General features: G+C 38.4%; 1 protein-coding gene and 1 non-coding gene across 5 annotated transcripts in view; both read left to right on the forward strand.

Moving 5' to 3' along the window:
• The window catches only part of Dap3 (death associated protein 3), a 34,314-nt gene extending 11,003 nt beyond the window's left edge, over nucleotides 1-23,311 (forward strand). The window contains exons 2-13 of one of the 4 annotated variants that reach the window (XM_076862160.1): nucleotides 5,200-5,253; nucleotides 7,945-8,067; nucleotides 9,737-9,838; nucleotides 11,965-12,073; nucleotides 12,212-12,304; nucleotides 13,603-13,754; nucleotides 15,792-15,872; nucleotides 15,952-16,110; nucleotides 16,915-16,974; nucleotides 17,828-17,917; nucleotides 21,127-21,244; nucleotides 22,994-23,311. In XM_076862160.1, the coding sequence (XP_076718275.1) occupies nucleotides 5,212-5,253; nucleotides 7,945-8,067; nucleotides 9,737-9,838; nucleotides 11,965-12,073; nucleotides 12,212-12,304; nucleotides 13,603-13,754; nucleotides 15,792-15,872; nucleotides 15,952-16,110; nucleotides 16,915-16,974; nucleotides 17,828-17,917; nucleotides 21,127-21,244; nucleotides 22,994-23,079 (1,215 nt within the window). In that variant the 5' untranslated portion in view covers nucleotides 5,200-5,211 and the 3' untranslated portion in view covers nucleotides 23,080-23,311. The remainder of the gene's footprint in view (nucleotides 1-5,199; nucleotides 5,254-7,944; nucleotides 8,068-9,736; nucleotides 9,839-11,964; nucleotides 12,074-12,211; nucleotides 12,305-13,602; nucleotides 13,755-15,791; nucleotides 15,873-15,951; nucleotides 16,111-16,914; nucleotides 16,975-17,827; nucleotides 17,918-21,126; nucleotides 21,245-22,993) is intronic. The other 3 variants (XM_076862157.1, XM_076862158.1, XM_076862159.1) reach the window with 3 other exon arrangements.
• A 2,672-nt stretch (nucleotides 23,312-25,983) lies between these two features.
• On the forward strand, nucleotides 25,984-26,057 carry Trnaa-ugc (transfer RNA alanine (anticodon UGC)). Its single transcript has one exon. It is a non-coding gene; the product is annotated as a tRNA-Ala (tRNA).

Consider the following 26,057-nt stretch of genomic DNA (forward strand, 5'->3'; position numbering starts at 1 on the left):
ATAGACAAGTTTACCTTTTTTTTCTTTTTTTCTTTTTAAGAAATATTCTAAATCTAGCTAAATGTTCCATCTGTATAGTAGTTGAAGTTTAAACAATAGTGACTAGATGGGTGTAGTGGTGCACACCTGTAATCCCAGCAACTCGGAAGTATGAGGCAGAAGGAGTTCGAATTTGAGGCCAGCCTCAGCAACTTAGTGAGACCCTGTCTCAAAAGAAAGATTTTAAAGGGCTGGGAATGTGGCTCAGTGGTAAAATACCTCTGGGTTTCTTAATTAAAATGTATGTGTGTGTGGGGGTGTGGGTGTGTTTTCTAAATAATACAATAGTGACTGTTCTTTCCAATTACATTTGGTAAAGCTTCAAAGAACTTAAAGATTAAAGGAACTATGTTACTCACATTTTACATAAAAAATGACAGGAGGTAGGGGTAGAGGCAGAACTTTTGGAATAGGTGGTTGACAATTGAAAAACAGAAGTATTTAATGATATCTTTGAGAATTTTTTTCATTTTTGCTCCCTGCAATCCTTGAAATAATTATCGTTTACTTTAATTTTTACTGTCACTCATTTTTAATAGGAAGCCTGTCCTTATCTATCTTCTAGTTACAAGTAAAAACTCCTTTGCTCTGTAAATAAGTCTTCAAATGACATGAAAGCCCAAAAGCAGAAATTAGTGCCCAAGTTTTCATAGAATTAGTGGCTTTCAGCCTTTATCATGCCAAGCTCTGGTTTGTTTATGCCCTGGAAAATAGAATGAGCAAATATCTTTCACATTCATTGATTTACTAATAGGATTCTTTCTGCTTTTAGGCTTTTTGTTTGTTTTTGCTTATAGGTATTTTAAATGACATTGAAAAATGTGGTTGGAGATTATCTGCTTGGGGATCAGACTTTTGTTATTCATCCCTCCCTGTTGTTATATAGTAACAAGATCTTTTCTGTTAAAAACAGTGAGAAAATATTAAAGGATTTTAAGCAAGACTTCAATGAAGAAAATGGGTTAGAGATGGTCAATGTTAAGACCAGTAAATCTGTTGTTTTAATTTATATACAAGATCATTTTCCTGACCAACATTTCCCATAATGTCTATAACATAGCCAGAATACTAGTCCACTGGCACACCTATGGGAAGAAGTAGCCTCAGGCTAGTAGTATAGCTTATTCACACAGCACTTGCCCTGCACATACAGGGACCTAAGTTTGATCCCCAGAACCATGAAAACAAAGAAGTGACTTCTAGACCATGTTGCTCATTCTTGTCTCCAGGACTGAGATTCCCTCTAGAACCCATAACTCTTCCATAGTAGTATTTGTTCTAGGGAGCAGAATTAGACAGATATTTTTAGAATAACACTGGTACTACGAGTAGTTTAGGGATCAGGAGAGATGAGGTTGGGTGGGAGGGCTTTGGGTTGGAAATCACTTGCCATGTAGTGTCAGAATTGGCATGAGAGTGCAAGGGAAATAGTGCTAAAGGCACAGGAGTTGGGGGTAGTTGATATGGGGGAGAATTAAGAATTGGGGTGAAGAAACTTGAGTTTGTCAAAGATGGTATTGGGCACCAGCTAGAGATGAGTGTTGGGTGGTACTGGACATTGAGTGCTTGTGTTGGTAATTACCAAGATTGCCCTCAGATTCTGTGATTTGATAGGAGTACTCAAAAACCAGCATATAGTTATATTTATGACTGTTATTAATTACAGTGAAAGGAAGCAAAGGAAGACTCCTTTCCCAATGGAATCATAAAGAATACACATAATTTCTCTAGTAATAAGTTGTTCCAGTACCTGTGAAATGCTGTCTACTGGGGAAGCCTATTAGAAACTCAGTGCCAGGTTTTTTATTGGGGGTTGGTTGTGTAGGCATCAACTGTTTAGCATGTATAAAATTCCAGACTTCCTAGATACCCAGCAGGAAAGCAGATGTTCACTATAAACCACATAGCTTTCATAAATTCTTAGCCAGTTGTACACATGGTGGGTGGTGATCCTGAAATCCAAGTTCCTGGATACTAGCTCAGGGCCAAACTTGCTGCTAGGAATTTCAGACCTGCTAGGTCAACTCTTGTCTGCATAGTTGTATTAGGAACCAAGTGTTGGTAGGCATTGGGCAATTGTTTCCAGTGAAGTCATTTGTAAGGCAAAGAAAGTTAAGGACAACAGGTAATAAGTAGAGCAGATGGGTCCTAACCCAGTCTGGGACCTAGTAGAGGTTCATGCTTGGGCTTGGAAACACAAAGCCACCACCTTACTCCTTAGCAGGGGCCCTCTTGTTATCTAAGAGAATGGTATTAATACTACTATTTTTCAATAAAGGATGTTAAGGCCAAGTAAATTTGGGAAACAGTATAAAATGAACTCTATTATAGTTTTCCCTAAAACTTTTCATGTGCTAATATGTATTGTAATTAATCAAGAAATTACTTTGTATCAGTTCTCAAATTTCTTCAGCCTTAGATCTTTGGTGTCTTTTATAGGACTAGTTAGTATTTACCAAACTTTTACTGGGAACTGCGCCTCTAGGCCTCTGGTTCTTAGAAGCAGCAAAGGAGCCCTGGAATCAACAGATAAAAAAGGAGGCAGTCCCTAGAGACTATATATATATATATATTTTACCACTATGTACTCTGTATGATATAAGCATGCAGAAGCACATCATTATGTGTTTCTTGAATGAACAAATTAAGGAATCCTTGTCATTTTTATCAAAAAGTAAACTTGAAAACTAAAAGGAGGTAAAACTCAAAGGAAATAGTATTAAGTTAGAGACTATTAACAGTTTACCATTGTGTTCACCATGGTACTTGGCACACAGTAACTTGACCTTATTATCGGTGGGGGTTTTTTGTTTTGTTTGGGGTTTTTTTGTTGTTGTTGTTTGTTTGTTTGTTTTGTGTGTGTGTGTTTTGTTTGGTTTGGTTTGGTTTTTGATTTCCATCTGGGGATTGAATCCAGGGTTGCTCTACCACTGAACTACACCCCTGGTCCTTTTTAGTTTTTATTTTGTGACTGGGTCTCACTAAAAGTTTCTGAGGGTCTTGCTGACTTACTAAGACTTGTCCTTGAACTTTCCATCCTCCTGCCTCAGCCTCCTGACTCAGCCTCCTGACTCACTAGGATTATAGGCATACACCACCGTGCCCAGCCTGTTGTTGCTTTAAGAATTTTGGTCATAAGAAAGGTGGAAATGATTAAGCAAAATGAATTAACCATCTAGAATAATTTATTCTATCAGGGCAAGATAGTGGTTTTACTTTCTGTAATTTCAGTCACCCAAATTAAATCATGATCCAAAAATCTTGAATGAAAAATTACAAAAATAAACAGTTTGCATGTTTTAAATTGTATACCATTCTGAGAAGCTTGATGAAATTTTCTGCTTTCCTACAACTGAATCATCCCCCTATCTAGTATATCCAAACTATAATACTAATACATGCGCTACCCACCCATCAGTCACTTAGTAGCCATCTCAGTTAGGAGACCGAATGTCCTGATTGTTGAAGTGCTTCTTTTCAGGTGATGCTTATTTTACTGAGTGACGGTCCCTAAGTGTAAGAGTAGTGATGCTGGCAATTCAGATGTACCAAAGAAAAGCTGTCGGGGGCTTTCTTTAAGTGAAAATTCAGTAAGCCTGGGTTTTGTTTTCTTTTGTTTTTGAGGGGTGCTAGAGATTGAATCCATGGTCTTATACATGGTAGGCAAGTAGTCCACTGCTGGCCTTGCCCCCAGTTCCACAATAAGATAGTTTGAGAAGGAGAGAGACTACATTCACATAACATTACATTATATTATTATAATTGTTCTTTTCAATTATTAATTGTTAATATGTTACTATGAATTGAACTTTATCAGAGGGGTGTGTGTGTGTGTGTGTGTGTGTGTGTGTAAAAGAAAACAGTATCTATATGGTTTGGTACTTCTGGTTTCAGGCATCCACTGGACATCTTGATTCCTTATGTAAAAGGGGCAGAGGGCATATTGTATTCTAAACTTTTAAGAGTTGGGGGTATACTTCAATGAAAGAACACTTGCCCAGCATGTGCAAAGCCCTGGGTTCAATCCCCAGTTTAAAAAAAAAAAAAACACATACACACACACACACACACACACACACACACACACACGTATCCTTTGGCTCCTGAAAGATTGAGGTTTTTAGATTTAAAATTTCCTTTTATATATATTTTAGTTGTAGTTGGACACAATACCTTTATTTCATTTATTTTTATGTGGTGCCAAGGATCGAACTCAGGGCCTTGCACATGCTAGGCGATTGCTCTACCGCTGAGCCACAACCCCAACCCCTAGATTTAAAATTTATTTTTTTATTATTTTTTTTTTTTTAGAGAGAGAATTTTTTTAATATTTATTTTTTAGTTTTCGGCGGACACAACATCTTTGCTTGTATGTGGTGCTGAGGATCGAACCCGGGCCGCACGCATGCCAGGCAAGCGCGCTACCGCTTGAGCCACATCCCCAGCCCAAGATTTAAAATTTATAACAAAAATAAATAAATATAACACATAACATAAAGTAATAAAGTACTCATTTATCCATTATCTAGTGTTAATAGATCATTACCTGATGATTGTGTGCATTTGTGCATCCTTCCCCAATTGTTTCCCTTTCCTTCCTTCCTAAGAGTAACCATTTTTTTTAACTTTTTTCTTCCATTTCACTTGTTTCAGTTTTACTGCATATGTGTATATCCCCCAAATAATGAATGAAATTATATCATGCTAGATGTAATAGTTCTCACTCGTTGCACATGTATGTGTTTTTCTAGTATAAACACCAAGAAGTAAAATATCAGGGTCACAGAGTTTTACACTTTCATTTTTACAAAGATAATCCCAAATATTTTTTCAAGGTATTTGTATTTATACTCCCAGTGGCAGTGTATGAAAATTCCCAGTATTTCTCAGGCTCTTGTAACATTTGCTGTTGTCTGACTTTTTCAGTTTCCCATGATGGTCATTGTAAATGTCATCTTGTTTTCAGGATTTTAGTTATCAGCTCCCTGAAATGTAATGAGATTGAAAATTTATTGTGTTTATTAACCATTGATATTTCCTTTTCTGGAAACTTTCTTGTGCATATTCTAGATATTAATCCATTGTCTTTTTTGCATGTTTCAGGTATCTTTCCCAGTTGTGGCTTACCTTTTTAATTTTTTTTTTTTTTTTTTTTTTAAGAGTTCAGGGAAAATGCTGAATGGGATAACAAAGCTTATCTCCAGGGGCCAGAGGGTAAGTCCTAACAGACCTGAACACTTTGTGCAAACTACCTGTAGGTAGATTTCTTGGTTTTAGGTAGCTTCATTACATCCAGAACAAATACTCTGGAGAACTTCAGCTGACTAGTATTTTAATTTACAAGTATGCACTCAAAAGAACAGGCACAATTCCAATTTTCTACCCATGAACTTCACTGCCAGTTGCTCTAAGTTTTCAGGTAACAGATCTCAGTAGAATAGTTGTGCATGAGAATTTACCATGTGATAGGATAATAATGTTTTTCAAAAAACATGGTTACGGGGCTTAGGATATAGCTCAGTTGGTAGAGTGCTTGCCTTGCATGCCCAAGGCTATGGGTTCAATCCCCAGCACACACAAAAAAAAAAAAAGAAGGTTAAGTTTAATTGCACTTATCCTTATTAATTTTTTTTTCTTATTGGACTAATGATTATCTCCCTTAGTGAAGTATCTAAAAGAAAAACAATTTTCCTATTTAGACCTATAAATCTAATGGTAGAATGAAATCATATATTGAGGAGCAATCTGTGGCTTTACTTCATTCCTTTCATTTATTTACCAAAATAGCTTTTTCAGTACCTTTTATATGGCGGGTACTCAGAATTCTAAAATGGCTCATTTCACTATTATAGTTACTATTTAGAAAGCATTTCATTATGTGCTGGATACTGTGTTAAGTGCCTTATTTTAATTCTCATGAGCAACCCATGAAGTAGATAGTATCCCTATTTCAAATATGTAGGAACTAAAGATTAGAATGGCTAGGTAACTTACCTAAGAAATTGGCTGCAAAGTTATAAAGCCTAGATACCAAATCTGTCTCACTTTAAAGCTTATGACCTAGTTATGGGGCCATATTGTACTTTATGATCCTCATACTCCGGTACCTCACAGTCCAGTAGTAGATTCATGAATAAATAATTTGTGTGGTATGGTACTGTTGCAGCACCCAGGAGGAGCACCTAACCTAGATTAGTTGAGTCCTCCCAGAACTAAATCCTGAGGATGAGAAATGGCCAGAAGAGCATGTAATTACAGATTAAATTCTCTAAAAAAGGAGCACTTCCTCCAGTATATTTTTTTCCTCTCCCTCCCTCCAACCCCAGGATTTATTTATGAAAAAGTCTATATACATAAAATAGCGTATTTTATAAAATGAAATAAAAGCAAAGATCAACAGTGGAATGAACTCTGGTCCCAGCTGAATATTACAAGGCTAAAATTGCTTTCTTAATACCAGATAACACTTGAGACTAGACTATAACGAGATATTGGAGAAAAGAATTTTGTTGGTGATTTTAGTTTGGTTCAAGTTGATCTTATATATTGGATATTGTTCTTGCAGGAATTGCATGATGTGCATTCTGGAACTGTGCAGAGGCAATTGTATATTTGGTTGTTTTTCCTAAAAACAAGATTAGCTGAGTGATGCCAATTATAACACTCTTAAGAATTAAGGAATCCATTTATCTTTTAATTTGCTAGAAAAGGTGTAACCAAAAAGTTATCAGATTACTGTAGAAATAGCACCACCAAGTGGCCTTTGAATAATTTTGGTTTTCCACTTTTAAAAGACATGATGCTTTCTCTCCAGTACATAAACTTGAGTAGTATTAGTACAAAGGTGGATTAGACACATTACTTTATTGAGGTAATGAGCCCTTAATTCTTGTTTGTGTTTTTGTGTTCTCTGTAAGTGATCTTTTTTCCTGTTCCTGTATTTCCAAAGGGTTTTGAGGCAAAATAAGGGTTGGGGACAAAGTTTTATCTTCATGGGATACCTTCTCAACATGTAGCTCTTTCCCACCCCCCGCCCCCAAGGCAGTCTTGCTGTGTTGTCCATACTGGATAAAATCCTGTGCTTGATGATCCTCCTGCTTCTCCCTTGAAGTATCTTAGATTACAAGCATGCCACTGCACACAGTAACATGTAGCTTTTAAGGTAGCCACCTCAGCGGGAAAAGGAGAGAATTTAGACCCACTTTTAATTGGTTTTGACTAGAACTGACACACAAGTTATTTCCACTCACAGCTCTTTAGCCAAAAGTAGTCACCTGACCCCAAACTATTTACAGTGGAGGCAGAGAAATGTAGAGGACTGTTCGATGTGCTTCATCTACTGTGGAGTTAATTTACAATCATACAAAATTGGAACACCCTATTACCTTATACCATTAATTTAAGTTGAAATCTATAAGTAATAGTTCGGAGGTTTCCTCTACAATTTATTAAATTGCCTGTTAGGCAATTTGTTTTCATTGGCTAGATGCTGTATATACTTCCTCATTACATTTCTTTTTTTTTTTTTTTTTTAAAGAGAGAGTGAGAGAGAGGGGGGGAGAGAGAGAGAGAGAATTTTTAATATTTATTTTTTAGTTTTCGGCGGACACAACATCTTTGCTTGTATGTGGTGCTGAGGATCGAACCCGGGCCACACGCATGCCAGGCGAGCACACTACCGCTTGAGCCACATCCCCAGCCCCTCATTACATTTCTTTAAGGAAATATTTATTAGTAGGCACGTGTACTTAGTATTTGTTGTATGATATATATATATATATATATATATATATATATATGTGTGTGACATTTTTCCCTGTTGTAGATACAGCTTACATCCTTGGTGTTATAGCAAGTATAAAAAGTCTAATAATTTCAAAACACTAAAAATGCTTTCTTTTATAGTTGGATCCTAGATGTTTTTTGCACATTGGGACCCAGGCACCCCGAATCGCTGCTGCTCACCTAGAAAACCAGGTTCCAATTGAGAGTCCCAGAGCCATTTCCCGCACTAATGAAAGTGACCCGGTGAGTTGCTAATGTATATGTGAGGTATTTCATGAATTATACTTTGTGCTGATGTCTTCTTTTTACATATTAGGAAACCTGAAATTTAAAGAAACTAAGCAATTTTACATATATTCAAATCTCTATAACCCAGATATTCCCTGTCCCTGTCTGATATTAAGGTAACATAAAGTACTCAGTAAGTACTAAACTTATTATTGTTATTGATATTGTATGCATGGTGGCAAAATTCTCCTTAAAGGACAAGCTTAATAGTTTAAGCTTGTGGGCTAGAATATGTCTGTCACGGTTACTCAGTGCCGCCATGAACAGATTAGGTGTGGTTGTGTTCTGATAAAATTTTATTTACAAAACACATGACCAAGGCCCAGCTCTGGTATACCTCAATGATAGAACACTTACCTACCTAGTGTTTATGGGGATCTGGGTCGGACCCCCAGCACCACCACACACAGACCTGGAAAAAAAAAAAAGGTTTGGAGATGTAGCTTAATGGGCTCAATCCTCAGTACCAGAAAGAAGGAAAAAAGAAAAAAACAACCAGCCATAGCTTACCAAATCCTCATACAGAAAATCCTAAAGAAATCAAACTACTTGCTCAAAACTGCACAGCAGGGCAGATAAATAACCCAGTTTTTCTAATAACCAATCTGGTATTATTTTCCACCTTTAAAATGGATTTCCAAATATCTGGAGAGAAACCTAACTTGATTTGTTATTGGAAGAGTGGCATCTGAAATGAAGTTCATCAGCAGAATCCAGATTCCAGTAGGATCCAGTTGCATTTTCCAGTCCGATTAAAGTAGATGGGTTGACTTCCTTTCTCCTTTCCCAGAGTTGTTGCTGCCTTTCATAAGTGAAATTAGTTGTGTGGTCCATGCTTTAATGTGAAGGGAACTGACACCTATTTTGTCCCTGCACCTACCCCTCTGAATCCTCCAATCTTAATATGGATGTGTGAAATTTTTAAAAAATAAACCAGGTATGGTGTTGCACTCCTGTAATTCCAGTGGCTTGGGAGGCTGAGGCAGGAGGATCACAAATTCAAGGCCAGTCTCACTCAACAGCTTAGTGAAACCCTGTCTCCAAATAAATAAGATCTGGGGATGTAGCTCATTGGCAAAGCACCTCTGAGTTCAATCCCCAGTACCAATAAATAATTAACTAATTAAACTTTTTTTTAAAAAATAACTCCCTATCCAATATGTTATCTCAATAGAATGTATTTTAAATGCATCTCTAGCATTCATCTATTTTTGACAAGCACAGAATGAAATAGAATAAATGAATGAAGTCACTGATGTATCTTTCAGCTTCTTCTATAATTGTAGTCCCTTTCCTTGCCAATTCATCTGGGGTTTCTATGGAAACAGCAGCATGCAGATAATTTTGTCACATGACTGGAGCATCTCTATACACAACACCAAAGAATCCAGATGGCAAAAATTATCTCTGTTACCTCCACATCTAGAGTTTATTTGCTGAACAACTGGCTTTATCATTCAGGTTACAACCTCCTAGTATATACAGGATTTAGAGACAACAACCAGCAGTTTTGACTAAGATAAGTAGAAGATATTTTCCAGCTCTGAGAAATGAGTGTTTCCCTTTGTAAAGTCAGTATCATTTGTGTGTCCCCATTATAGCTGTTTACATTTTTACTTCCTAGGCCAAGCATGGGGAGCAGCAGGAGGGCCAGCACTACACCATCCCCCTCCAGGATTTGAAGACTGTATTTCCCCATGGCCTGCCTCCTCGATTTGTAATGCAGGTGTGCAAAACAGAATGGAACTGGTGAGGTCCCAGAACGCAAGCCAGTGATAGCAAAGGGGAGGGATTAAATGAGTAGAAAACTATAAAATTTGAACTTGAAAACTGATAAATTTGGGCTGGGGATGTGGCTCAAGCGGTAGTGTGCTCGCCTGGCATGTGTGCGGCCCGGGTTCGATCCTCAGCACCACATACAAACAAAGATGTTGTGTCCACTGAAAACTAAGAAATAAATATTAAAAAAATTCTCTCTCTCTCTCTCTCTCTCTCTCTCTCTCTCTCTCTAAAAAAAAGAAAAAGAAAAAAGGAAAACTGATAAATTCAGCTGTTTTGTGAATGGTACAGTTACTTTATTTTAAAGCTAATGTTTTATCTTCTGCCAACCACTTTAAGTTCTTTGTGGAACTAGGTAAATATTCTTATGTAAATAACAAGGCATTTTTTCCCTTGTTATCCACTGATGTTCAAAAAATTATTTTAAATGAATTTAATATTTGCCTTAGCAGAATATTATTAATGTGCTACACAAAAGCAAAATATATTCCTGAGCTAAATAGAAGCTATTTTGTTTAGCTGCTTCATTGTTCGTTTTCATTCTCAAATATTTTCAGAAAATATTGTTTTGTTGCCATAATTTCAACCCAGAAGTATGTAATCCTAGGAGCCAACAGGTGCAATGGTACATGTTTGTAATCCCAGCCACTTGGAAGGCTGAGACAGGAAGACCGCAAATTCAAAGCCAGCCTCAGCAAACAGTGAGGCACTAAGCAACTCAGTGAGACCCTGACTCTAAATAAAATACAAAATAGAGCTGGGGATGTGGCTCAGTGGTCGGGTACCCCTGAGTTCAATCCCAATACCTAAAAAAAACAAAACAAAACAAAGGAGAGAGTGTAATCTTAGAGTTTGGGATATGATATAGCTTAGTGGTAGAGTATTTGCCTAGCATGTGTGAGGCCCTGGGTTCAGTTCCTAGCATATATATATATATATATATATATATATATATATATATATATATGTATATAGAGAGAGAGAGAGAGCGCGCGCGAGTGAGCGTGCGCCATTGGGAAAATTCATGATTAAATGCAACCCTGGCTTTTTGGCACAATTGTTCTTCCTGTTAGCACCTACTGGGTTTTTGTTACTGTTTGTTTTGTTTTTGAGACATGGTCTCCCTATGTTGCTCAGGCCAAACTCCTGGGCTCAAGTGATCCTCCTGTCTAAAGCCTCCCAAGAAGCTCAATTATTTTCAGCACCAGAAATTATTCCTTCTTCTCCAGGCATAGTGACTTAGCTGTCAATTCCTATACAAACCCAATTCTTTTTCAGGGGAGATTTCTTTCGAAAATACCAGCACTAGTACTCAAATGTAGCTTATTGGTAGATGGTGTGCTTACAAGTGGGAGGCCCTGGGTTCTGTCCCCAGCACCAGAAAAGAAAAAATATTCTAACACTATTTTAAACTTCATCTGATATATTTGCAAATAATATTTGTTAAATATTTGTTCTTAGTTGATATAAATACTTTCATAACATATCAATCAGTGCTTACCAAATTTTTCTACCAAAGTATTCTGGTGGCATAAGGGTGATGAACACAAAAAATCTGATGCATACTGGTGTATGCTTGTGATGTGGGATATGTCCTGGTAGGTGAGGGATAGCTAACCAGACCTCCTGAGCTGCCATGTATAAAGTTAAAGAAAAGCATAGCTGGTTGTAATGATAAGAATTAACTAAAAATAACTGTGGGAGAATATTTATTGAATGTTTACCATGTATCAAATAATTTGTTAAACATTTTATATGCTTTTAATACTTAAGTATTAAAAGATCTTAGTTATTCCTAGATTCCATTTAACTAGTGTAATATTTAGGCATTATTAACAAAGAATAAACAAAAGCTGACTGTTATGTTATTTGGTGTGGAATAACATGTTTTGGGGTTTTGCTAAATCATATGGGTTGATTTTCAAATTCAGTACCAATCCAACCTTTGTTAACTGAATAAATTTAAAATATTCAATTTAGTGCTCTTAGTTGCCATATTAGGCTTAGTGTATATACTGAGTGATGAAAAGTTCTACAGCCCACCTTCTCTTTCCTGCTTCTTTGTTTTCATAGGTGAAAACATTTGGTGAAGCTTGCCTGATGATACGAAAGCCAGCCCTAGAGCTTCTGCATTATCTGAAAAACACCAATTTTGCTCATCCAGCTGTGCGGTATCTTTTCTGTATCCTTTCCTGCCTGCCTGGGTCATCTTGAACCAGTGTTTTCTCCCCCTCGTGAGCAGAAAGAAGAAATGTAAGAGTGCTGTTGATAGTAAAAGTATCTCCTCTGGTGATGTTTTCTTTAACAAGAAGTACATTAGATGGGGAGAAGGGAACAGGCAAAACCCTCAGTCTTTGTCATGTTATTCATTTCTGTGCCAAGCATGATTGGTTGATACTGCATATTCCAGATGGTAAGAACTTGCTGTGTGTCTTGTGTATGTCAGGGCCAGTCCCCTTACTGTGGCAGCAGTGCAACTTTAATCTACAATAGGGTTCATCTGCTGAAAGAAAAGCCTTTGCTAGTTCATCATGATTTCTTCATGATGTTAGTGTCAAGCAGGTTACAAGGTATAGTCAATGTCACAAGAGGAAATGTGGCTAAAATCTTCCTAAAGCCTTTGATATTTAAAGCCCAAGAGCATGAAGTTCCACCTTTAAGATCACCACAGGGTTTAAGAGACAAGGTCTCCCTATGTTACCTGGGCTGCCTTTGAACTCTTGGGCTCAAGCAATCTTCTTGCCTCCACCTCCAGACTACAGTCCTATGCCAACAAGCCCAGCGACCATTACTTTTTTTTTCTTGTCCTTAGAATTAAACCCCACCACATGCAATATAAACACTCTAGCCCTATTATATCCCTAGTCTTTTTTTTTTTTTTTTTTTTTTAATTTGATAGTGAGAACAGGGTCTCCCTGATTTGTCCAGGATGACCTCAAACCTGCCTCAGCCTCCTAACTAGTTGGGATTACAGGTTTGAGTCACCACACCTGGCTCAAATATCCTTTTTTGTTCAATGCTGTGTGCATTCTCATTTTCTGACTTGCCTTTAAAAACTATCAGTAAGCAGAAGTGACATTTAATCTACTTGGTACGTCTTATGTGTTGATTATAATGATAATGTTTAGTCTCAGGTGGACCAGATCAAAAAAAAGTAAATCTCTGAAGCAAGACAACTTTAAAAAATGTATATGGGGGCCTAGGCTGGGGCTCAGCAGTAGCACACTTGCCTGACACTTGTGAGGCACTGGGTTTGATTCTCAGCACCACCTTTAAAATAAATAAAGGTCTACCGACAACTAAAAAACTATTTTTTAAAAAAAATGTATATTGGGGACCAAGTAAATCTGAGTGACTCAGGAGGCTGAGACAGAAGATTGCAACTTCAAGGCCAGCCTTTTCTGAGCCCCTTTCTCAAAATTTTAAAAGTAAATAAAAAGGACTGGGGGATATAAGTCAGTGGTAAAGCTTCCCTGAGTTCGATCCCTAGTACTAAGAGGGAGAGAGAGAGAGATGGACGGTCTAAGGAATGTTGTTCTGTGGTAGAGCACTTGCCTAGCATACTGAAGCCATGGTTCCATTCTTAGTGCTGAAAAAAAAAAAAAAAAAATAGGGAGATAGATTAGATAGAGATATGGGAAATTGAAGTCATTTCCCATAACTTAAAATGTATAGAGTATTTTGAGTTGATGATAGTCAATTCCTGCCTAGTTTGTTTCGTCCACTTTTTAGCTCATCTTTGGGTGAAAAATTGCCGGGATCTTCTGCAGTCTACCTACAATAAACAGCGCTTTGATCAACCTTTAGAGGCTTCAACCTGGCTGAAGAATTTCAAAACTGCAAACGAACGCTTCCTGAGCCAGGTAACTAGACTTGGGCAAGTTTGGTGCTAGATGGTCTTTTTTTTTTTTTTTTTAATTAGTTGCTCAGAACATTACAATGATCTTGACATATCATACATTTGATTCAAATGGGGTATATTTCCACGTGTACAGTTTGCAGGATCACATTGGTTATACACCCACGTTTATACATAGGGCCATACTAGTGTCTATTGTATTCTACTGCCCTTCCTATACCCCCCTCCCCTCCCATCACCTCTTTCTACCCAATCTACTGTGACACATTTCTCTCTCTTTTTTTTCTTCCCCCTCACACCATCTTATATGTAATTTTACAAAACAATGAGGGTCACCTACCAGCTAGATGGTCTTTATATAGATTATCTTCTTTATGTACTGAAAACCTGGTAGACTATGAAGAATTGATAATTTGGCTGGGGATGTGGCTCAAGTGGTAGCGCGCTCGCCTGGCATGCATGCGGCCCGGGTTTGATCCTCAACACCACATACAAACAAAGATGTTGTGTCTGCCAATAACAAAAAAATAAATATGAAAAAAATTCAAAAAAAAAGAATTGATAATTTGATTTGAAATAGATATACTATTTTATTTCTTTCATTTATTTTTCTCACAGTGGGCTCACAATTTGAAATTCATTTATCCAGGGGAAATAGACACAACAGTAAACTGTTCTCATATAGTGGGGAGCAGATTAAAATCCAAATTGATTTACTGACTTTTCCAATATATAGCCTCACATTCTTCATAAGCACACTTCCATGTACATAATTTTCTTCAGATAAGATATTTTGGGGAGCCAGACATGGTGGTGCACGCCTGTAAGCCCAGCGGCTTGGGTGGCTGAGACTGGAGAATCGCTGATGCAAAGCCACCCTCGGCAGTAGCAAGGCACTAAGCAACTCAGTGGGACCCTGTCTCTAAATATAATACAAAATAGGGCTCAGTGGCTCAGTGGTTGAGTGTCTGAGTTCAATCCCCAGTACCCCAAAAGGAAAAAAAAAAAAAAGATACTTTGGGGAGCCCAGACGGAGGCACATACTTAGAATCCCATTAACTCAGAAGGCTGAGACAGGAGGATCACAAGTTCAAGGCCAGATTTAGCAACTTAGTGAGACTCTGTCTCAGCATAAAAAGATCTAGGGATGTAGTTCAGTGGCTGAAGTACCCTTGAGTTCAGTCCTTATTGTCATGGGGGCAGGGAGATGTATAGATAAAATTGTTCTTCATTCCAGTTTATTGGATATGATCTCTAGCTTATAGCTCTTTAACTCGGAGTACAAAGACTCACCTAGGCTGAGCATAGTGGCACACACCTATAGTGCCAATAATTTGGGGGTCTGAGGCAGGAAGATCAAAGGCCAGTTTGGGTAACACAGCAAGACCTTGTCTCAAAATTTTTAAAAAGGGCTAGGGAATTGTAGAGAACTTGCCCAGCATGTGTGATGCCCTGGATTCACTCTCCAACACCACAAAAGAAAAAGTTGGGCATGATGGTCCACTCTTGCAGCTCCAGCACTCAGGAAGCTAAGGCAGAAGGGTCATTTGATCCCATGTGTTTGAGACCAATCTGGGCTACATAGGGAGACCCGGTTTCCCCAAAAAAAAAACCTCCCTCCGTCCCTCCCTTCCTTCTTTCATTTTCCTAAGCTCCAGGCAGAAATGGTTTGGAAAATATTCCCTTATGTGATGGAGTCTTTTACAGGAACTGAGAATTAGATTAAAACTCATTTCTGTTAACCTTAGCCTCCCATCTTCTAGACCGTGGATGGGTTCCACCTTAGGCAAAACAATCTTTTGTTGTTGTTTTTACTTTGCTTTTTTTTTTTTTTTTTTTTTTTTTTTTTTAAAGAGAGTGAGAGAGGAGAGAGAGAGAGAGAATTTTTTGATGTTTATTTTTTAGTTATCGGCAGAAACAACATCTTTGTTTGTAGGTGGTGCTGAGAATCGAACCCGGGCCGCACGCATGCCAGGCGAGCGCGCTAGCGCTACCACTTGAGCCACATCCCCAGCCCTTTTTTTACTTTGCTTCTTTTTAGATAAAAGTTCAAGAGAAATATGTCTGGAATAAGAGAGAAATGACTGAGAAAGGCAGTCCTCTGGGAGAAGTGATTGAACAGGTATAAAAACATTAGCTGTGGATCATGTCATAACTAAAGAAGGCCTCCCATGGCACTCTAAGCCTCTGTCTCCCTGCAGGGTCTGACCCGCGTGAGAAACGCCACAGATGCAGTTGGGATCGTGATGAAGGAGCTAAAGATGCAAAGTTCTTTGGGAATGTTTCGCCTCCTGGTGGCAGTGGATGGAATCAATGCCCTTTGGGGAAGGACCACATTAAAAAGAGAAGATAAAACCCCAGTGAGAAGACTTGATCCTGGTTTCTCTGATTTCTGTCTGCATCATGTACAGAGGCTGTGGCTTAGCTAGCTGTGTAGACTTAGACAATGTATTTACTTGCTGTGAGGGTTTGAATTAAGATACAGAGAGGAAATAACTCAGAAGGAGAAGGGGACACGAAAGGTACCACCATGCATTGAAAACTGAGGGGGAATTCTCTTTTTTTGTTGTTTTCCCTTGCTACCAGGGATTGAACTCAGGAGGATCCTACCACTAAGCCACATCCCCAATCATTGGGATTACAGGCATGCGCCACTGAGCAGCCTTTCTTTTCTTTTGTTTGCAGGACTGGAGCTTCATCCTCAGCCAGCCCTTTTTATTTTGAGACTGGGTATCAGTAAGTGGGTGAGGATCTCACTAAATTGCAAAGTGTGACGTTAAACTTGTGATCCTCCTGCCTCAGCTTCCCAAATTGCTGGTATTATAGGCATGTACCACTGCACCCAGTTCTTTGTTAATTTTTTCTTTCTGTTAGCTTTTTAAAGAAAAGCTGTGGTTCTAAGTGGAGAAGATCAGAAACATCAAGGAGAAGGGGGTGGGTGTAGTGCCCTAGTTGTTTTTCTCTCTTGGTAAATATTTTTAATCTCCAGAAGCGTAGCAAATCTTGGGCTAGAAACTAACATAGCTTGTCCCAAAGGGATATGTTCAGGTACCTTGACTGCATAATAATGATTGAGAATTTTTGTATTATTATTATCAATTCAGTTGTTTCAAGAGAACTTCTAGGAAAAAAGTAATTATCTATTTCTCATTGCCAACATGCAGATTGCACCAGATGAACTATCACTTATTCACAACCTGAGGAAGATGATGAAAAATGACTGGGTATGTGCATACGAACAATTTGCACATTGCAGAAAGAATTGGGTTTTCGTTTTAAACATATTTTACTACTTCATAACCAATAATACCTTCCGGTCACTAATTTTATGGCCAGAATGTTCTTTTACTTTATGTAATTCCTACAACTGTACCAAGTTAGGAGTTAGGTCTGCATTAAAATCTGTTCATTTGGGGCTGGGGTTGTGGCTCAGTGGTAGAGTGCTCGCCTAGCATGTGCGAGGCCCTGGGTTCGATCCTCAGCACCACATAAAAATAAACAAAATAAAGGTATTATGTCCAACTACAACAAAAAGAAAAAAAAATTTTAAATAAAGATATTGTGGGGCTGGGGATGTGGCTCAAGTGGTAGCGCGCTCGTCCGGCATGTGTGCGGCCCGGGTTCGATCCTCAGCACCACATACCAACAAAGATGTTGTGTCTGCCGATAACTAAAAAAATAAATAAATAAATATTTTTTTTTAAAAAAAGATATTGTATTCACCTAAAACTAAAAGAAAATTTAATATTTTTTGTAGCTATAAATGGATACAATACCTTTATCTAATTTTTTATATTTATATGGTTCTGAGGATCGAACCCAGGGCCTCACACGTACTAGGCAAGTGCTCTACCACTGAGCTACAACTCCAGCCCCAATCATTACTAAACTGGCGCACGATTTTTTTAAAAAAAGCTTCAAATAATGGTCACAACTTTTTACCCCCCCAAAAAAAAAAAAAAAATAGCATAAAATCTGCAAATACAGTGAAACACAGTATTTAAATATTGGCCTAATTTTATTTGCAATTCTACTTTTATGTCTTCTTTGACTTTTTCTTATTCTTCTTTATTTCAGCACGGAGGTGCCATTGTGTTGACTTTAAGCCAGACTGGATCTCTCTTTAAGCCCCGGAAAGCATACCTGCCGCATGAGTTGCTGGGACAGGTTAAGTTACAGAAGAATTCATTGCCTCTTAGATGGTCATTCTGAGTAGAGAGAGAGCTCTTTTTAAGTCTACTTTTTTTTTTTTTTTTTTTTTTTTTTTTTATATTTATTTTTTTAGTTTTCGGCGGACACAACATTTGTTTGTATGTGGTGCTGAGGATCGAACCCGGGCCGCACGCTTGCCAGGCGAGCGCGCTACTGCTTGAGCCACATCCCCAGCCCAAGTCTACTTATTTTGACATTATTTCGGAAAAATCATATTCTTCTACCCCAGTATCTCTTTCTTAAAAAACAAAGATAGAATTCTAATACATAACCATAGCATTCTTATCCAGTCAGGAAACTGATATAAACCTTTGATCTAATCTGTAAGCCAGGTAATCCAATATCCCATTATAGAAGATCCTGGATGATGTTCACTTGTCATGTCTGTTTGGTCTCCTTTAATCTGTGGTGGTTCCTCAGCCTTATATCTTTTATAATCTTAAGATTTCTGTTTTTCAAAAGTACATGCCAGGGGGGCTGTAGCTCAGTGGCAGAGTACTTGCCTAGGAGGTGTGAGGCACTGGGTTCAATCCTTAACACCACATAAAAATAAATAAAATGAAAGCATGCGTCCATCTACAACTAGAAAAACAAAGTACATCACTACTTTCTTTGTAGGTTATTTTATGAGCTTGTCTGATGTTTCCTCACAAGTAGAAGTGATAATAGAAGTAAAAATGTGCCAGGCACATGCTTGTAATCCCAGCATCTCAGGAGGCTGAGGCAGGAGAATTGTGAGTTCAAAGCCAGCCTCAACAACTTAGGGTCTTGCTGACCCTATCTCTAAATAAAATGTAAAAAAAGGGCTGGGGATGTGACTCAGTGGTTAAGTACGCCTGGGTTTAATTTCCATACCAAAAAAAAAAGTAGTACTAGTAAAAATGTGTCTTCTCTGTGCAGCTTATCAAAAGGAACATAAAGGGGCTGGGGTTGTGGCTCAGTGGTAGAGTACTTGCCTCTGACTCATGAGGCACTGGGTTCGATCCTCAACACCACATAAAAATATGTAAATAAAATAAAGATATTATGTCCATCTACAACTAAGAAATATATATTAAAAAGGAGCATGAAATCTGTTTATCCCATTACTGATAATGTTAATTTTGAACACCTACTTTAGATGATATTCATCTGGCTTCTCCTCAGTAATTATTCTCCCTTTGGAATTAATAAGTATCTTGAGGAGATATACTTTCAGGCTAGATAAATTTCCTATTACTTCCACCTACTCATCCACTAGATTAGTGATTCTTTGCTAAATGTTATTATGGTAATGGCCAAGTGGAGATTTCTCTAAACCTATTATTTCTTCTAAATATATCACTTGGCTTTCTATTAGAAATTTTCTGTTCCCCTTATATATTTATTTGTTACAGTGTAGATTTGTAAATTCATTTTTAATAGGTTCTGAGCCTTTACCATCATTCTTATTTACATGCTCAAATTATTCCAGTGTTACCATGGGTGCTTCCTTTAGGCTAGTTGCTATGACCCATCATTTCTTTTAGCACTTCTTTATTTCCTGGATAAAGAATAAACATAATCTGGAATGTTTCCAGATTCCCTTGTACTTCCCATGTTGTCTTCCTAGAATTAGTCATTTCTAGCCTTGGTTTGTTTCATTAAAAGTTTTAGGGAAGGGGCTGGGGATGTGGCTCAAGCGGTGGCGCGCCTGCCTGGCATGCATGCAGCCTGGGTTCGATCCTCAGCACCACATACAAACAAAGATGTTGTGTCCGCCAATAACTAAAAAATAAATATTAAAACTTCTCTCTCTCTCTCTCTCTCTCTCTCTCTCTCTCTCTCCCCCTCTCCCTCTCCCCCTCCCTCCCTCCCTCCCTCCCTCTCTCACTCTCTCTTTAAAAAAAAAAAAAAGTTTTAGGGAAAACTATAATAGAGTTCATTTTATACTGTTTCCCAAATTTACTTGGCCTTAACATCCTTTATTGAAAAATAGTAGTATTAATACCATTCTCTTAGATAACAAGAGGGCCCCTGCTAAGGAGTAAGGTGGTGGCTTTGTTTCAGAAAATGGTTTTTAGAAACCAAGACCTTAGAGCTACTGGGGTATCATTTCTTCTAGCCCTTCTCAGCAAAGCTAGCAACGAGGCATGTATTGTGTTTACATGTAGTGTGTGTATTGCTTCTCTAATGAACTATAAATCCATACTGATACTTGCCAGTTCCATGCTAGAATAGCATTCATTGTTCCCTTCCCCTTTTCCATATTTGTCTCATCTATAAGAAATCTCTTCTCATTAGCCACAACTTATTTACTTATTAACTTAATCCTAAAATGTGGTTAAAAAGTTTCAGATTTGTGGGCTGGAGTTGAAGCTTAGTGGTAGAGCACTTGCCTTACATGTATGAGGCACTGGGTTCAATCCTCAGCACAACATAAAAAAATAAATAAACAAAATAAAGTAATTGTATCCATCTACACAATATTTTGTATATACAAAAAGTTTCATATTTGCTCACCCTCAACTCATACAGAAGCTGCAAACTAGAGTTCAATATTTTCAAGTTTTCATCTTGAGTCAAAAGATGTGTAGTCAGATATTCTTTTCAGAAGTTACTTGGCTTGGGCTGGGCCTATAGCTCAGTGGTAGAGCACTTGCCTTGACCATGTGAAGCACTGGGTTTGATCCTCAGCAACACATAAAAATAAAGATTGTGTCCTTCTACAACTAAAAAAATAAAAATTAAAAAAAAAAAAAGACATTACTTGGTCTAGTTCCCCTCCCCTTCTCCTATGTTAAATTCAGAATATAATTTGATTGATCCACTATTTCTAATTATGTTCCACTTAGGGTCTTTTTTCCCACTTGTTAATTTTAATTTCCTTTTTTCCCATCCAAAAATTCTTATGAGTTCATTATAGTTATACATAATGATGGGATTGGTTGTTACATATTCATATACGATATAACAATAGTTTGGCCTAACTTGATTCCAGAAGTCGGAGCTCTCAAAAATACAGTTTACTCAGACAAGCGGTGTCCCCCATATTTCTGCAGATCTGTAGAAAGTGGGGTAGCCAGAGAAAGAGGAGTAAAGAAGAATAGAAGAAAATAAAAACGTTGCCCTCAAAGTGCTTAAGTAGAATTTCTCTTTCTCCTGATAGGTCACTTAACTAATATTGTACCCTTTCTCTTCTCCAGGAAGGATTTGATGCCCTGGATCCCTTTCTTCCCATTTTGGTTTCCAGTTATAACCCAAAGGAATTTGAAAGTTGTATTCAGTATTATTTAGAGAATAATTGGCTACAACATGAAAAAGGTCAGTTGTTTAATTTTCTCCTATCAGAGCTTGGTGTTCATAGTAGAATCCCACTCATTCAGAGCCTCACCCTCTTGTTCCATCAGCACTGAGAAGAAAGGTGTTGGTGGGTAGCTAAGTTGAGGTATTTTATTTTTCTGGGGAAGAGTCCTAGGGATTGAACTCAGGGTTTACTTGACCACTGAGCTACATCACAAGCCCTATTTTGTATTTTATTTAGAAACAGGGTCTCACTGAGTAGCTTAGCGCCTCACTGTTGGTGAGGCTGGCTTTGAACTCGAAATCCTCCTGTCTCAGCCTCCCAAGCTGCTGGGATTATAGGTGTGCACCACCACACAGCCTAAGTTTTTTTGTTTTGTTGTGCTTTTTGTGATGCTGAGGATTGAACCCAAGGCCTTGTGCATGCAAGGCAAGCACTGTACCAACTGTGCTATACCCCAGCCTCAGCCTAAGTTTATAATTTACAAAGGAAATTATATCCCTCCCCAAATCCTCATCTGGTCCAAAATAAAATGTTAATGCAAAAAGCTGGAGGCAAAGCTGCCAGGCACAGGGGTTGCTCGCCTGTAATCCCAGCTGCTCAGGAAGTTGAGGCAGGAGGATCTTGAGTTGAAAGCCAGACTCAGCAACTTAGTAAAGCCTTAAGCAACTCAGCAAGACCCTGTCTCTAAATAAAATATATTTTTAAAAGGGCTGGGATGTGGCCCAGTTGTTGAGTGCCCCTGGGTTCAATGCACAGTACCAAAAAAAAAAAAAAATGGAGGCAAAACCCCATCCAGCCAGGGCTGGGGATGTGGCTCAAGTGGTAGCGCGCTCGGCTGGCATGCATGGGGCCCGGGTTCGATCCTCAGCACCACATACAAACAAAGATGTTGTGTCTGCCGAAAACTAAAAAGTAATATTAAAAAAAAATTCTCTCTCTCTCTCTCTTTCTCTCTTTTAAAAAAAAAAAAAAAAAAAAACCATCCAGCCACTGGGCATTTTCCAGGTGTTTGGATTATGCCATACTCTCATTATTGGTTTATTCATTCAACAAATTTCAGTTGAGAAATCCATGTGCTGTGACAGTCCCACAATAATTCACCTTGTGTAAGAGGCTACCCCAACACCAAAGCAAATCTTTGCCATAGCGATCTATTAAAGAAATTGTTGCCTCTTAATACCAAATGTTTTCTTTTGTTTGTTTGTTGTTATGTTGTTGTTTTTACTCAATATATTTTATTTTTATGTGGTACTGAGGATCGAACCCAGGCCCTTGCAAACCCCCCCCCACATGTTTTTTTTATATATATATATTTATTTATTTTTTAGTTGGACACAATAGGTTTATTTTATTTATTTATTTATTTTTCTGTGGTGCTGAGGATTGACCCCAAACCTCACACATGCTAGGTGAGCGCTCTACCACTGAGCCACAACCCCAGCCCTCTTACTACCAGATTTGATGCCCTTTGACTGGAAACATTTTAGGTATTCATTTAGGTTTGCCTCACCTCTGGATATTCAAGGGTATATAAAGGAAAAATAAAGGGTTTTTCTATCGCTAGATAATAGAGAGTTAGGATATTGGAGAGGAAAGAATAAAAGTAGCTGCAGCATTGTAGGTGGGAAGCACAGAGACGTGTGATCTGGGAAGGAATACGACTGAACATAATCTAGATAAGGTAGGCTCTGACCACTGGAGTTTTCTGAAGGGATACAGAACAGCAGGAGGAATTTTTGACTTCACTGTGTTTGACTCCATTTTAGCTCCTACAGAAGAAGGGAAGAAGGAGCTGCTATTTCTAAGTAATGCCAACCCTGGGCAGCTGGAACGTCTCTGTGCCTACCTATGAGCCATGGTCATTATGTGGATGGAAGACAATGGACATTTCCTTAATGCTGCACCCAGTCCCAGAGAACTTCCCTAGCACTCAGGTAGAACAGCCAGGCCCCTGTACCTATGGGATTAGCCAGGACTGCCGTGGGCTACGGACCTTCTTTGAAATGGGTTCCTTACAAAATGACTGTGAACATATGGTAAGATTTCCCCTTGTTCCTAAAAATAAAATCATTTTTTGAATGTGGTTTTCATGTTTAAGATAACAATGGTTCTTTTCCTTAAAAAAATAAAATTAAAAATGTTTTTCTTAAAGTGTTGTATTCAACTTAAGAGCCTTCAGATTAGCCAGATTGAATTTATCTGACTCAATTCTATAGAAATTTCCAGTAGTTCTGACTACTTATCAAGAGATCAAGATTCACAGCCTAACTTCTCCCACCCAAACACACCACTCACTTCCTACTTACACTTTTGTCTTTGATTCCAAGGGGGTGACTGAGCCTCTAGCTGAGTATCTGGTAGCTTTAATATGGTACAACTCTTTCCCATGTGTGTTCCTGGGAGAATTAAGCACTAAATCCCACCAGCATACATTATGTAGAGTGAATTATCTTTAATGCCCTCAGAGTCAAATTATCTGTGTACCTCCCAGGGGAGAATAGAGAAAATAGTGATTCAAATCACTTACATTGGAGTTTGATCCTCTTGCCGTATTCAGGTTATCAGTATTGTTTAAAGAGTCGGAATTTTTTTTTTTTTTTTAAGAGCAAGAGAGAGACAGAGAAAATATTTTTTTTTTAATATTTATTTTTTAGTTTTCGGCGGACACAATGTCTTTGTTTGCATGTGGTGCTGAGGATCGAACCCGGGCCGCACGCATGCCAGGCGAGCGCGATACCGCTTGAGCCACATCCCCAGCCCAAGAGTCGGAATTTTGATTCCTAGATCTGCTACTTATTGGCTGGCTAATTGGAGGTCTCTTAGTTCTTTCCTATTTCCTTCTCTAATTTCACCTTATCTTTATTTGTTCTCATCTAATGATGATAACAATTGAAGGATATGGAAAAACAATCCCCAGGAAGAAAAGGAGGACATTGGGTCCCAGGGAGAAAGAGAAAACAATGGGCTGTGGACTTTCTCCATTTCCCAGCATCAGTGGGCTCTGGACTTTGACCATTTCCTGTTCTACAACTGTTCCCCTGCCTGCCAACCCACACATTCTGCTGGGATGCAGTCTTGCTGAACCCAATAAAACTCAGACCCCTATTGTAACCAGTCGTCATTTTCTCTCTTGAACCTCTGCCTCTCTGGTACTTAACAAAGCATCACTGATCCTTTGAGGTCTGTCTCTGTTTCTTTTTCTTTCTCCTTCATTTTGCTTTCAATAGTGCTAAACTTGCAGAGGCTTTGTGAGAATTAAACAGCATATTGGGCTGGGATTGTGGCTCAGAGGCAGAGCGCTTGCCTCACTTGCATGAGATACTGGGTTCAATCCTCAGCACACATAAAAATTAAATAAAATAAAGGTATTGTGTTCATTACAACTTTAAAAAATATTTAAAAAGAAACAGCATATGTAAAGCACCTACCATATAAGTAGCTATTTTTTTAATGTATTATCTCTTTTTTATACATACCTTTATTTTGTTTATTTTTATGTGGTGCTGAAAGATTGAACCCAGTGCCTCACATGTGTGAGGCAAAAACTCTACTGCTGAGCCACAGCCCCATCCCATAAATAGCTATCTTTATAACATGGGTTTTGTGCTTTATTTGAAGAAATTCTTGTCAGAAACAGAACTTCCACCCGTAAGTCAATCCCCAGTCACCCACGGTGGTAACTTTGCTGTCCTGCAGTTTAACCAGACTCATTTACTAGCATCAGAAACAGGGACAACAGCCGTGCTGAGAATGCTTAACCAGCTCCTACAGCGAGGAAGGGTGAATTCATGTGTCAGATCCCTTTGTATGTGTCTCCTAATGGTCCTCTTCTCTATGAAGCCCTGATTGCTACACCTCCCAATATGGCTCATAAGCCTGTGAATTTATAATATCTCAGACCACTTCCTCCTCTTCATTCTCATTACCACTGCCTATATAGGTAGACAGATATAATCACTTCTTTTTTGAGTTACTGAAAACATTTATTAATTTGTTTTTCGGCCTTCAATCACTCTTCCTCCTATTGGTTTATCTTTCACAAGTTGCCAGAGCGAACTTTCTAAAATTCTCCTAGTTGGTGATGTTCAGTTGCCTCCTTTGTGCCTTCATTCTAATTTATTTTGCCATATATGTCTTATAAATTTCAAACCATACAAAAATATATAATGAACCAGGGCTGGGGTTGTGGTTTAGTGGTAGAGCACTTGCCTAGCATGTATGAGGCACTGGGTTCAAGTCTCAGCACCACATATAAATAAAGGTCCATCAATACCTAATAAAAACATTTTTAAAACAAAAGAGAAAAATCGGGCACCTTCCCTTCCCCCTAGTTCTTTGGAAACAACCTCTATTACCAAATTCTAGAGATAAAATTATATACTTTTGAACCCATTCAAGAAGGAGTGAGCTTCATCTGCTGCTGCTGCTTTGTTCTTCCAACTTTTATTCCATCCAAGCCATCATCCTATTGGTTGCTGCTGCCCACACTTAGGGTGGGTCTTCATTTCAGTTGGCTATCCCACATGCCAATCACTCCTAGATACACCCTCATTGACACACTCATAATCCTCTTATTCCTTGGCATCTCTTAATCCAATCAAGTTGACAATTCAAGTTGTCCATTACAGTTGCCCAGGCTGACCTCCAGCTTGTGATCTCTTGCCTCAGCCTCCTAAGTCACTAGAATTATAAGGATGCACACCCCACCTTCCATCCCCACTTATTTTTCAAATACAAAAAGAAACCCACTGGGGCTGGGGATGTAGCTCAGTTGGTAGAGCGCTTGCCTTGCATGCACAAGGCCCTGGGTTCAATCCCCAGCACCATACA

The sequence above is a fragment of the Callospermophilus lateralis genome, chromosome 7 (assembly GCF_048772815.1).
Source record: "Callospermophilus lateralis isolate mCalLat2 chromosome 7, mCalLat2.hap1, whole genome shotgun sequence".
In the NCBI taxonomy this organism is placed as follows: Eukaryota; Metazoa; Chordata; class Mammalia; order Rodentia; family Sciuridae; genus Callospermophilus; species Callospermophilus lateralis.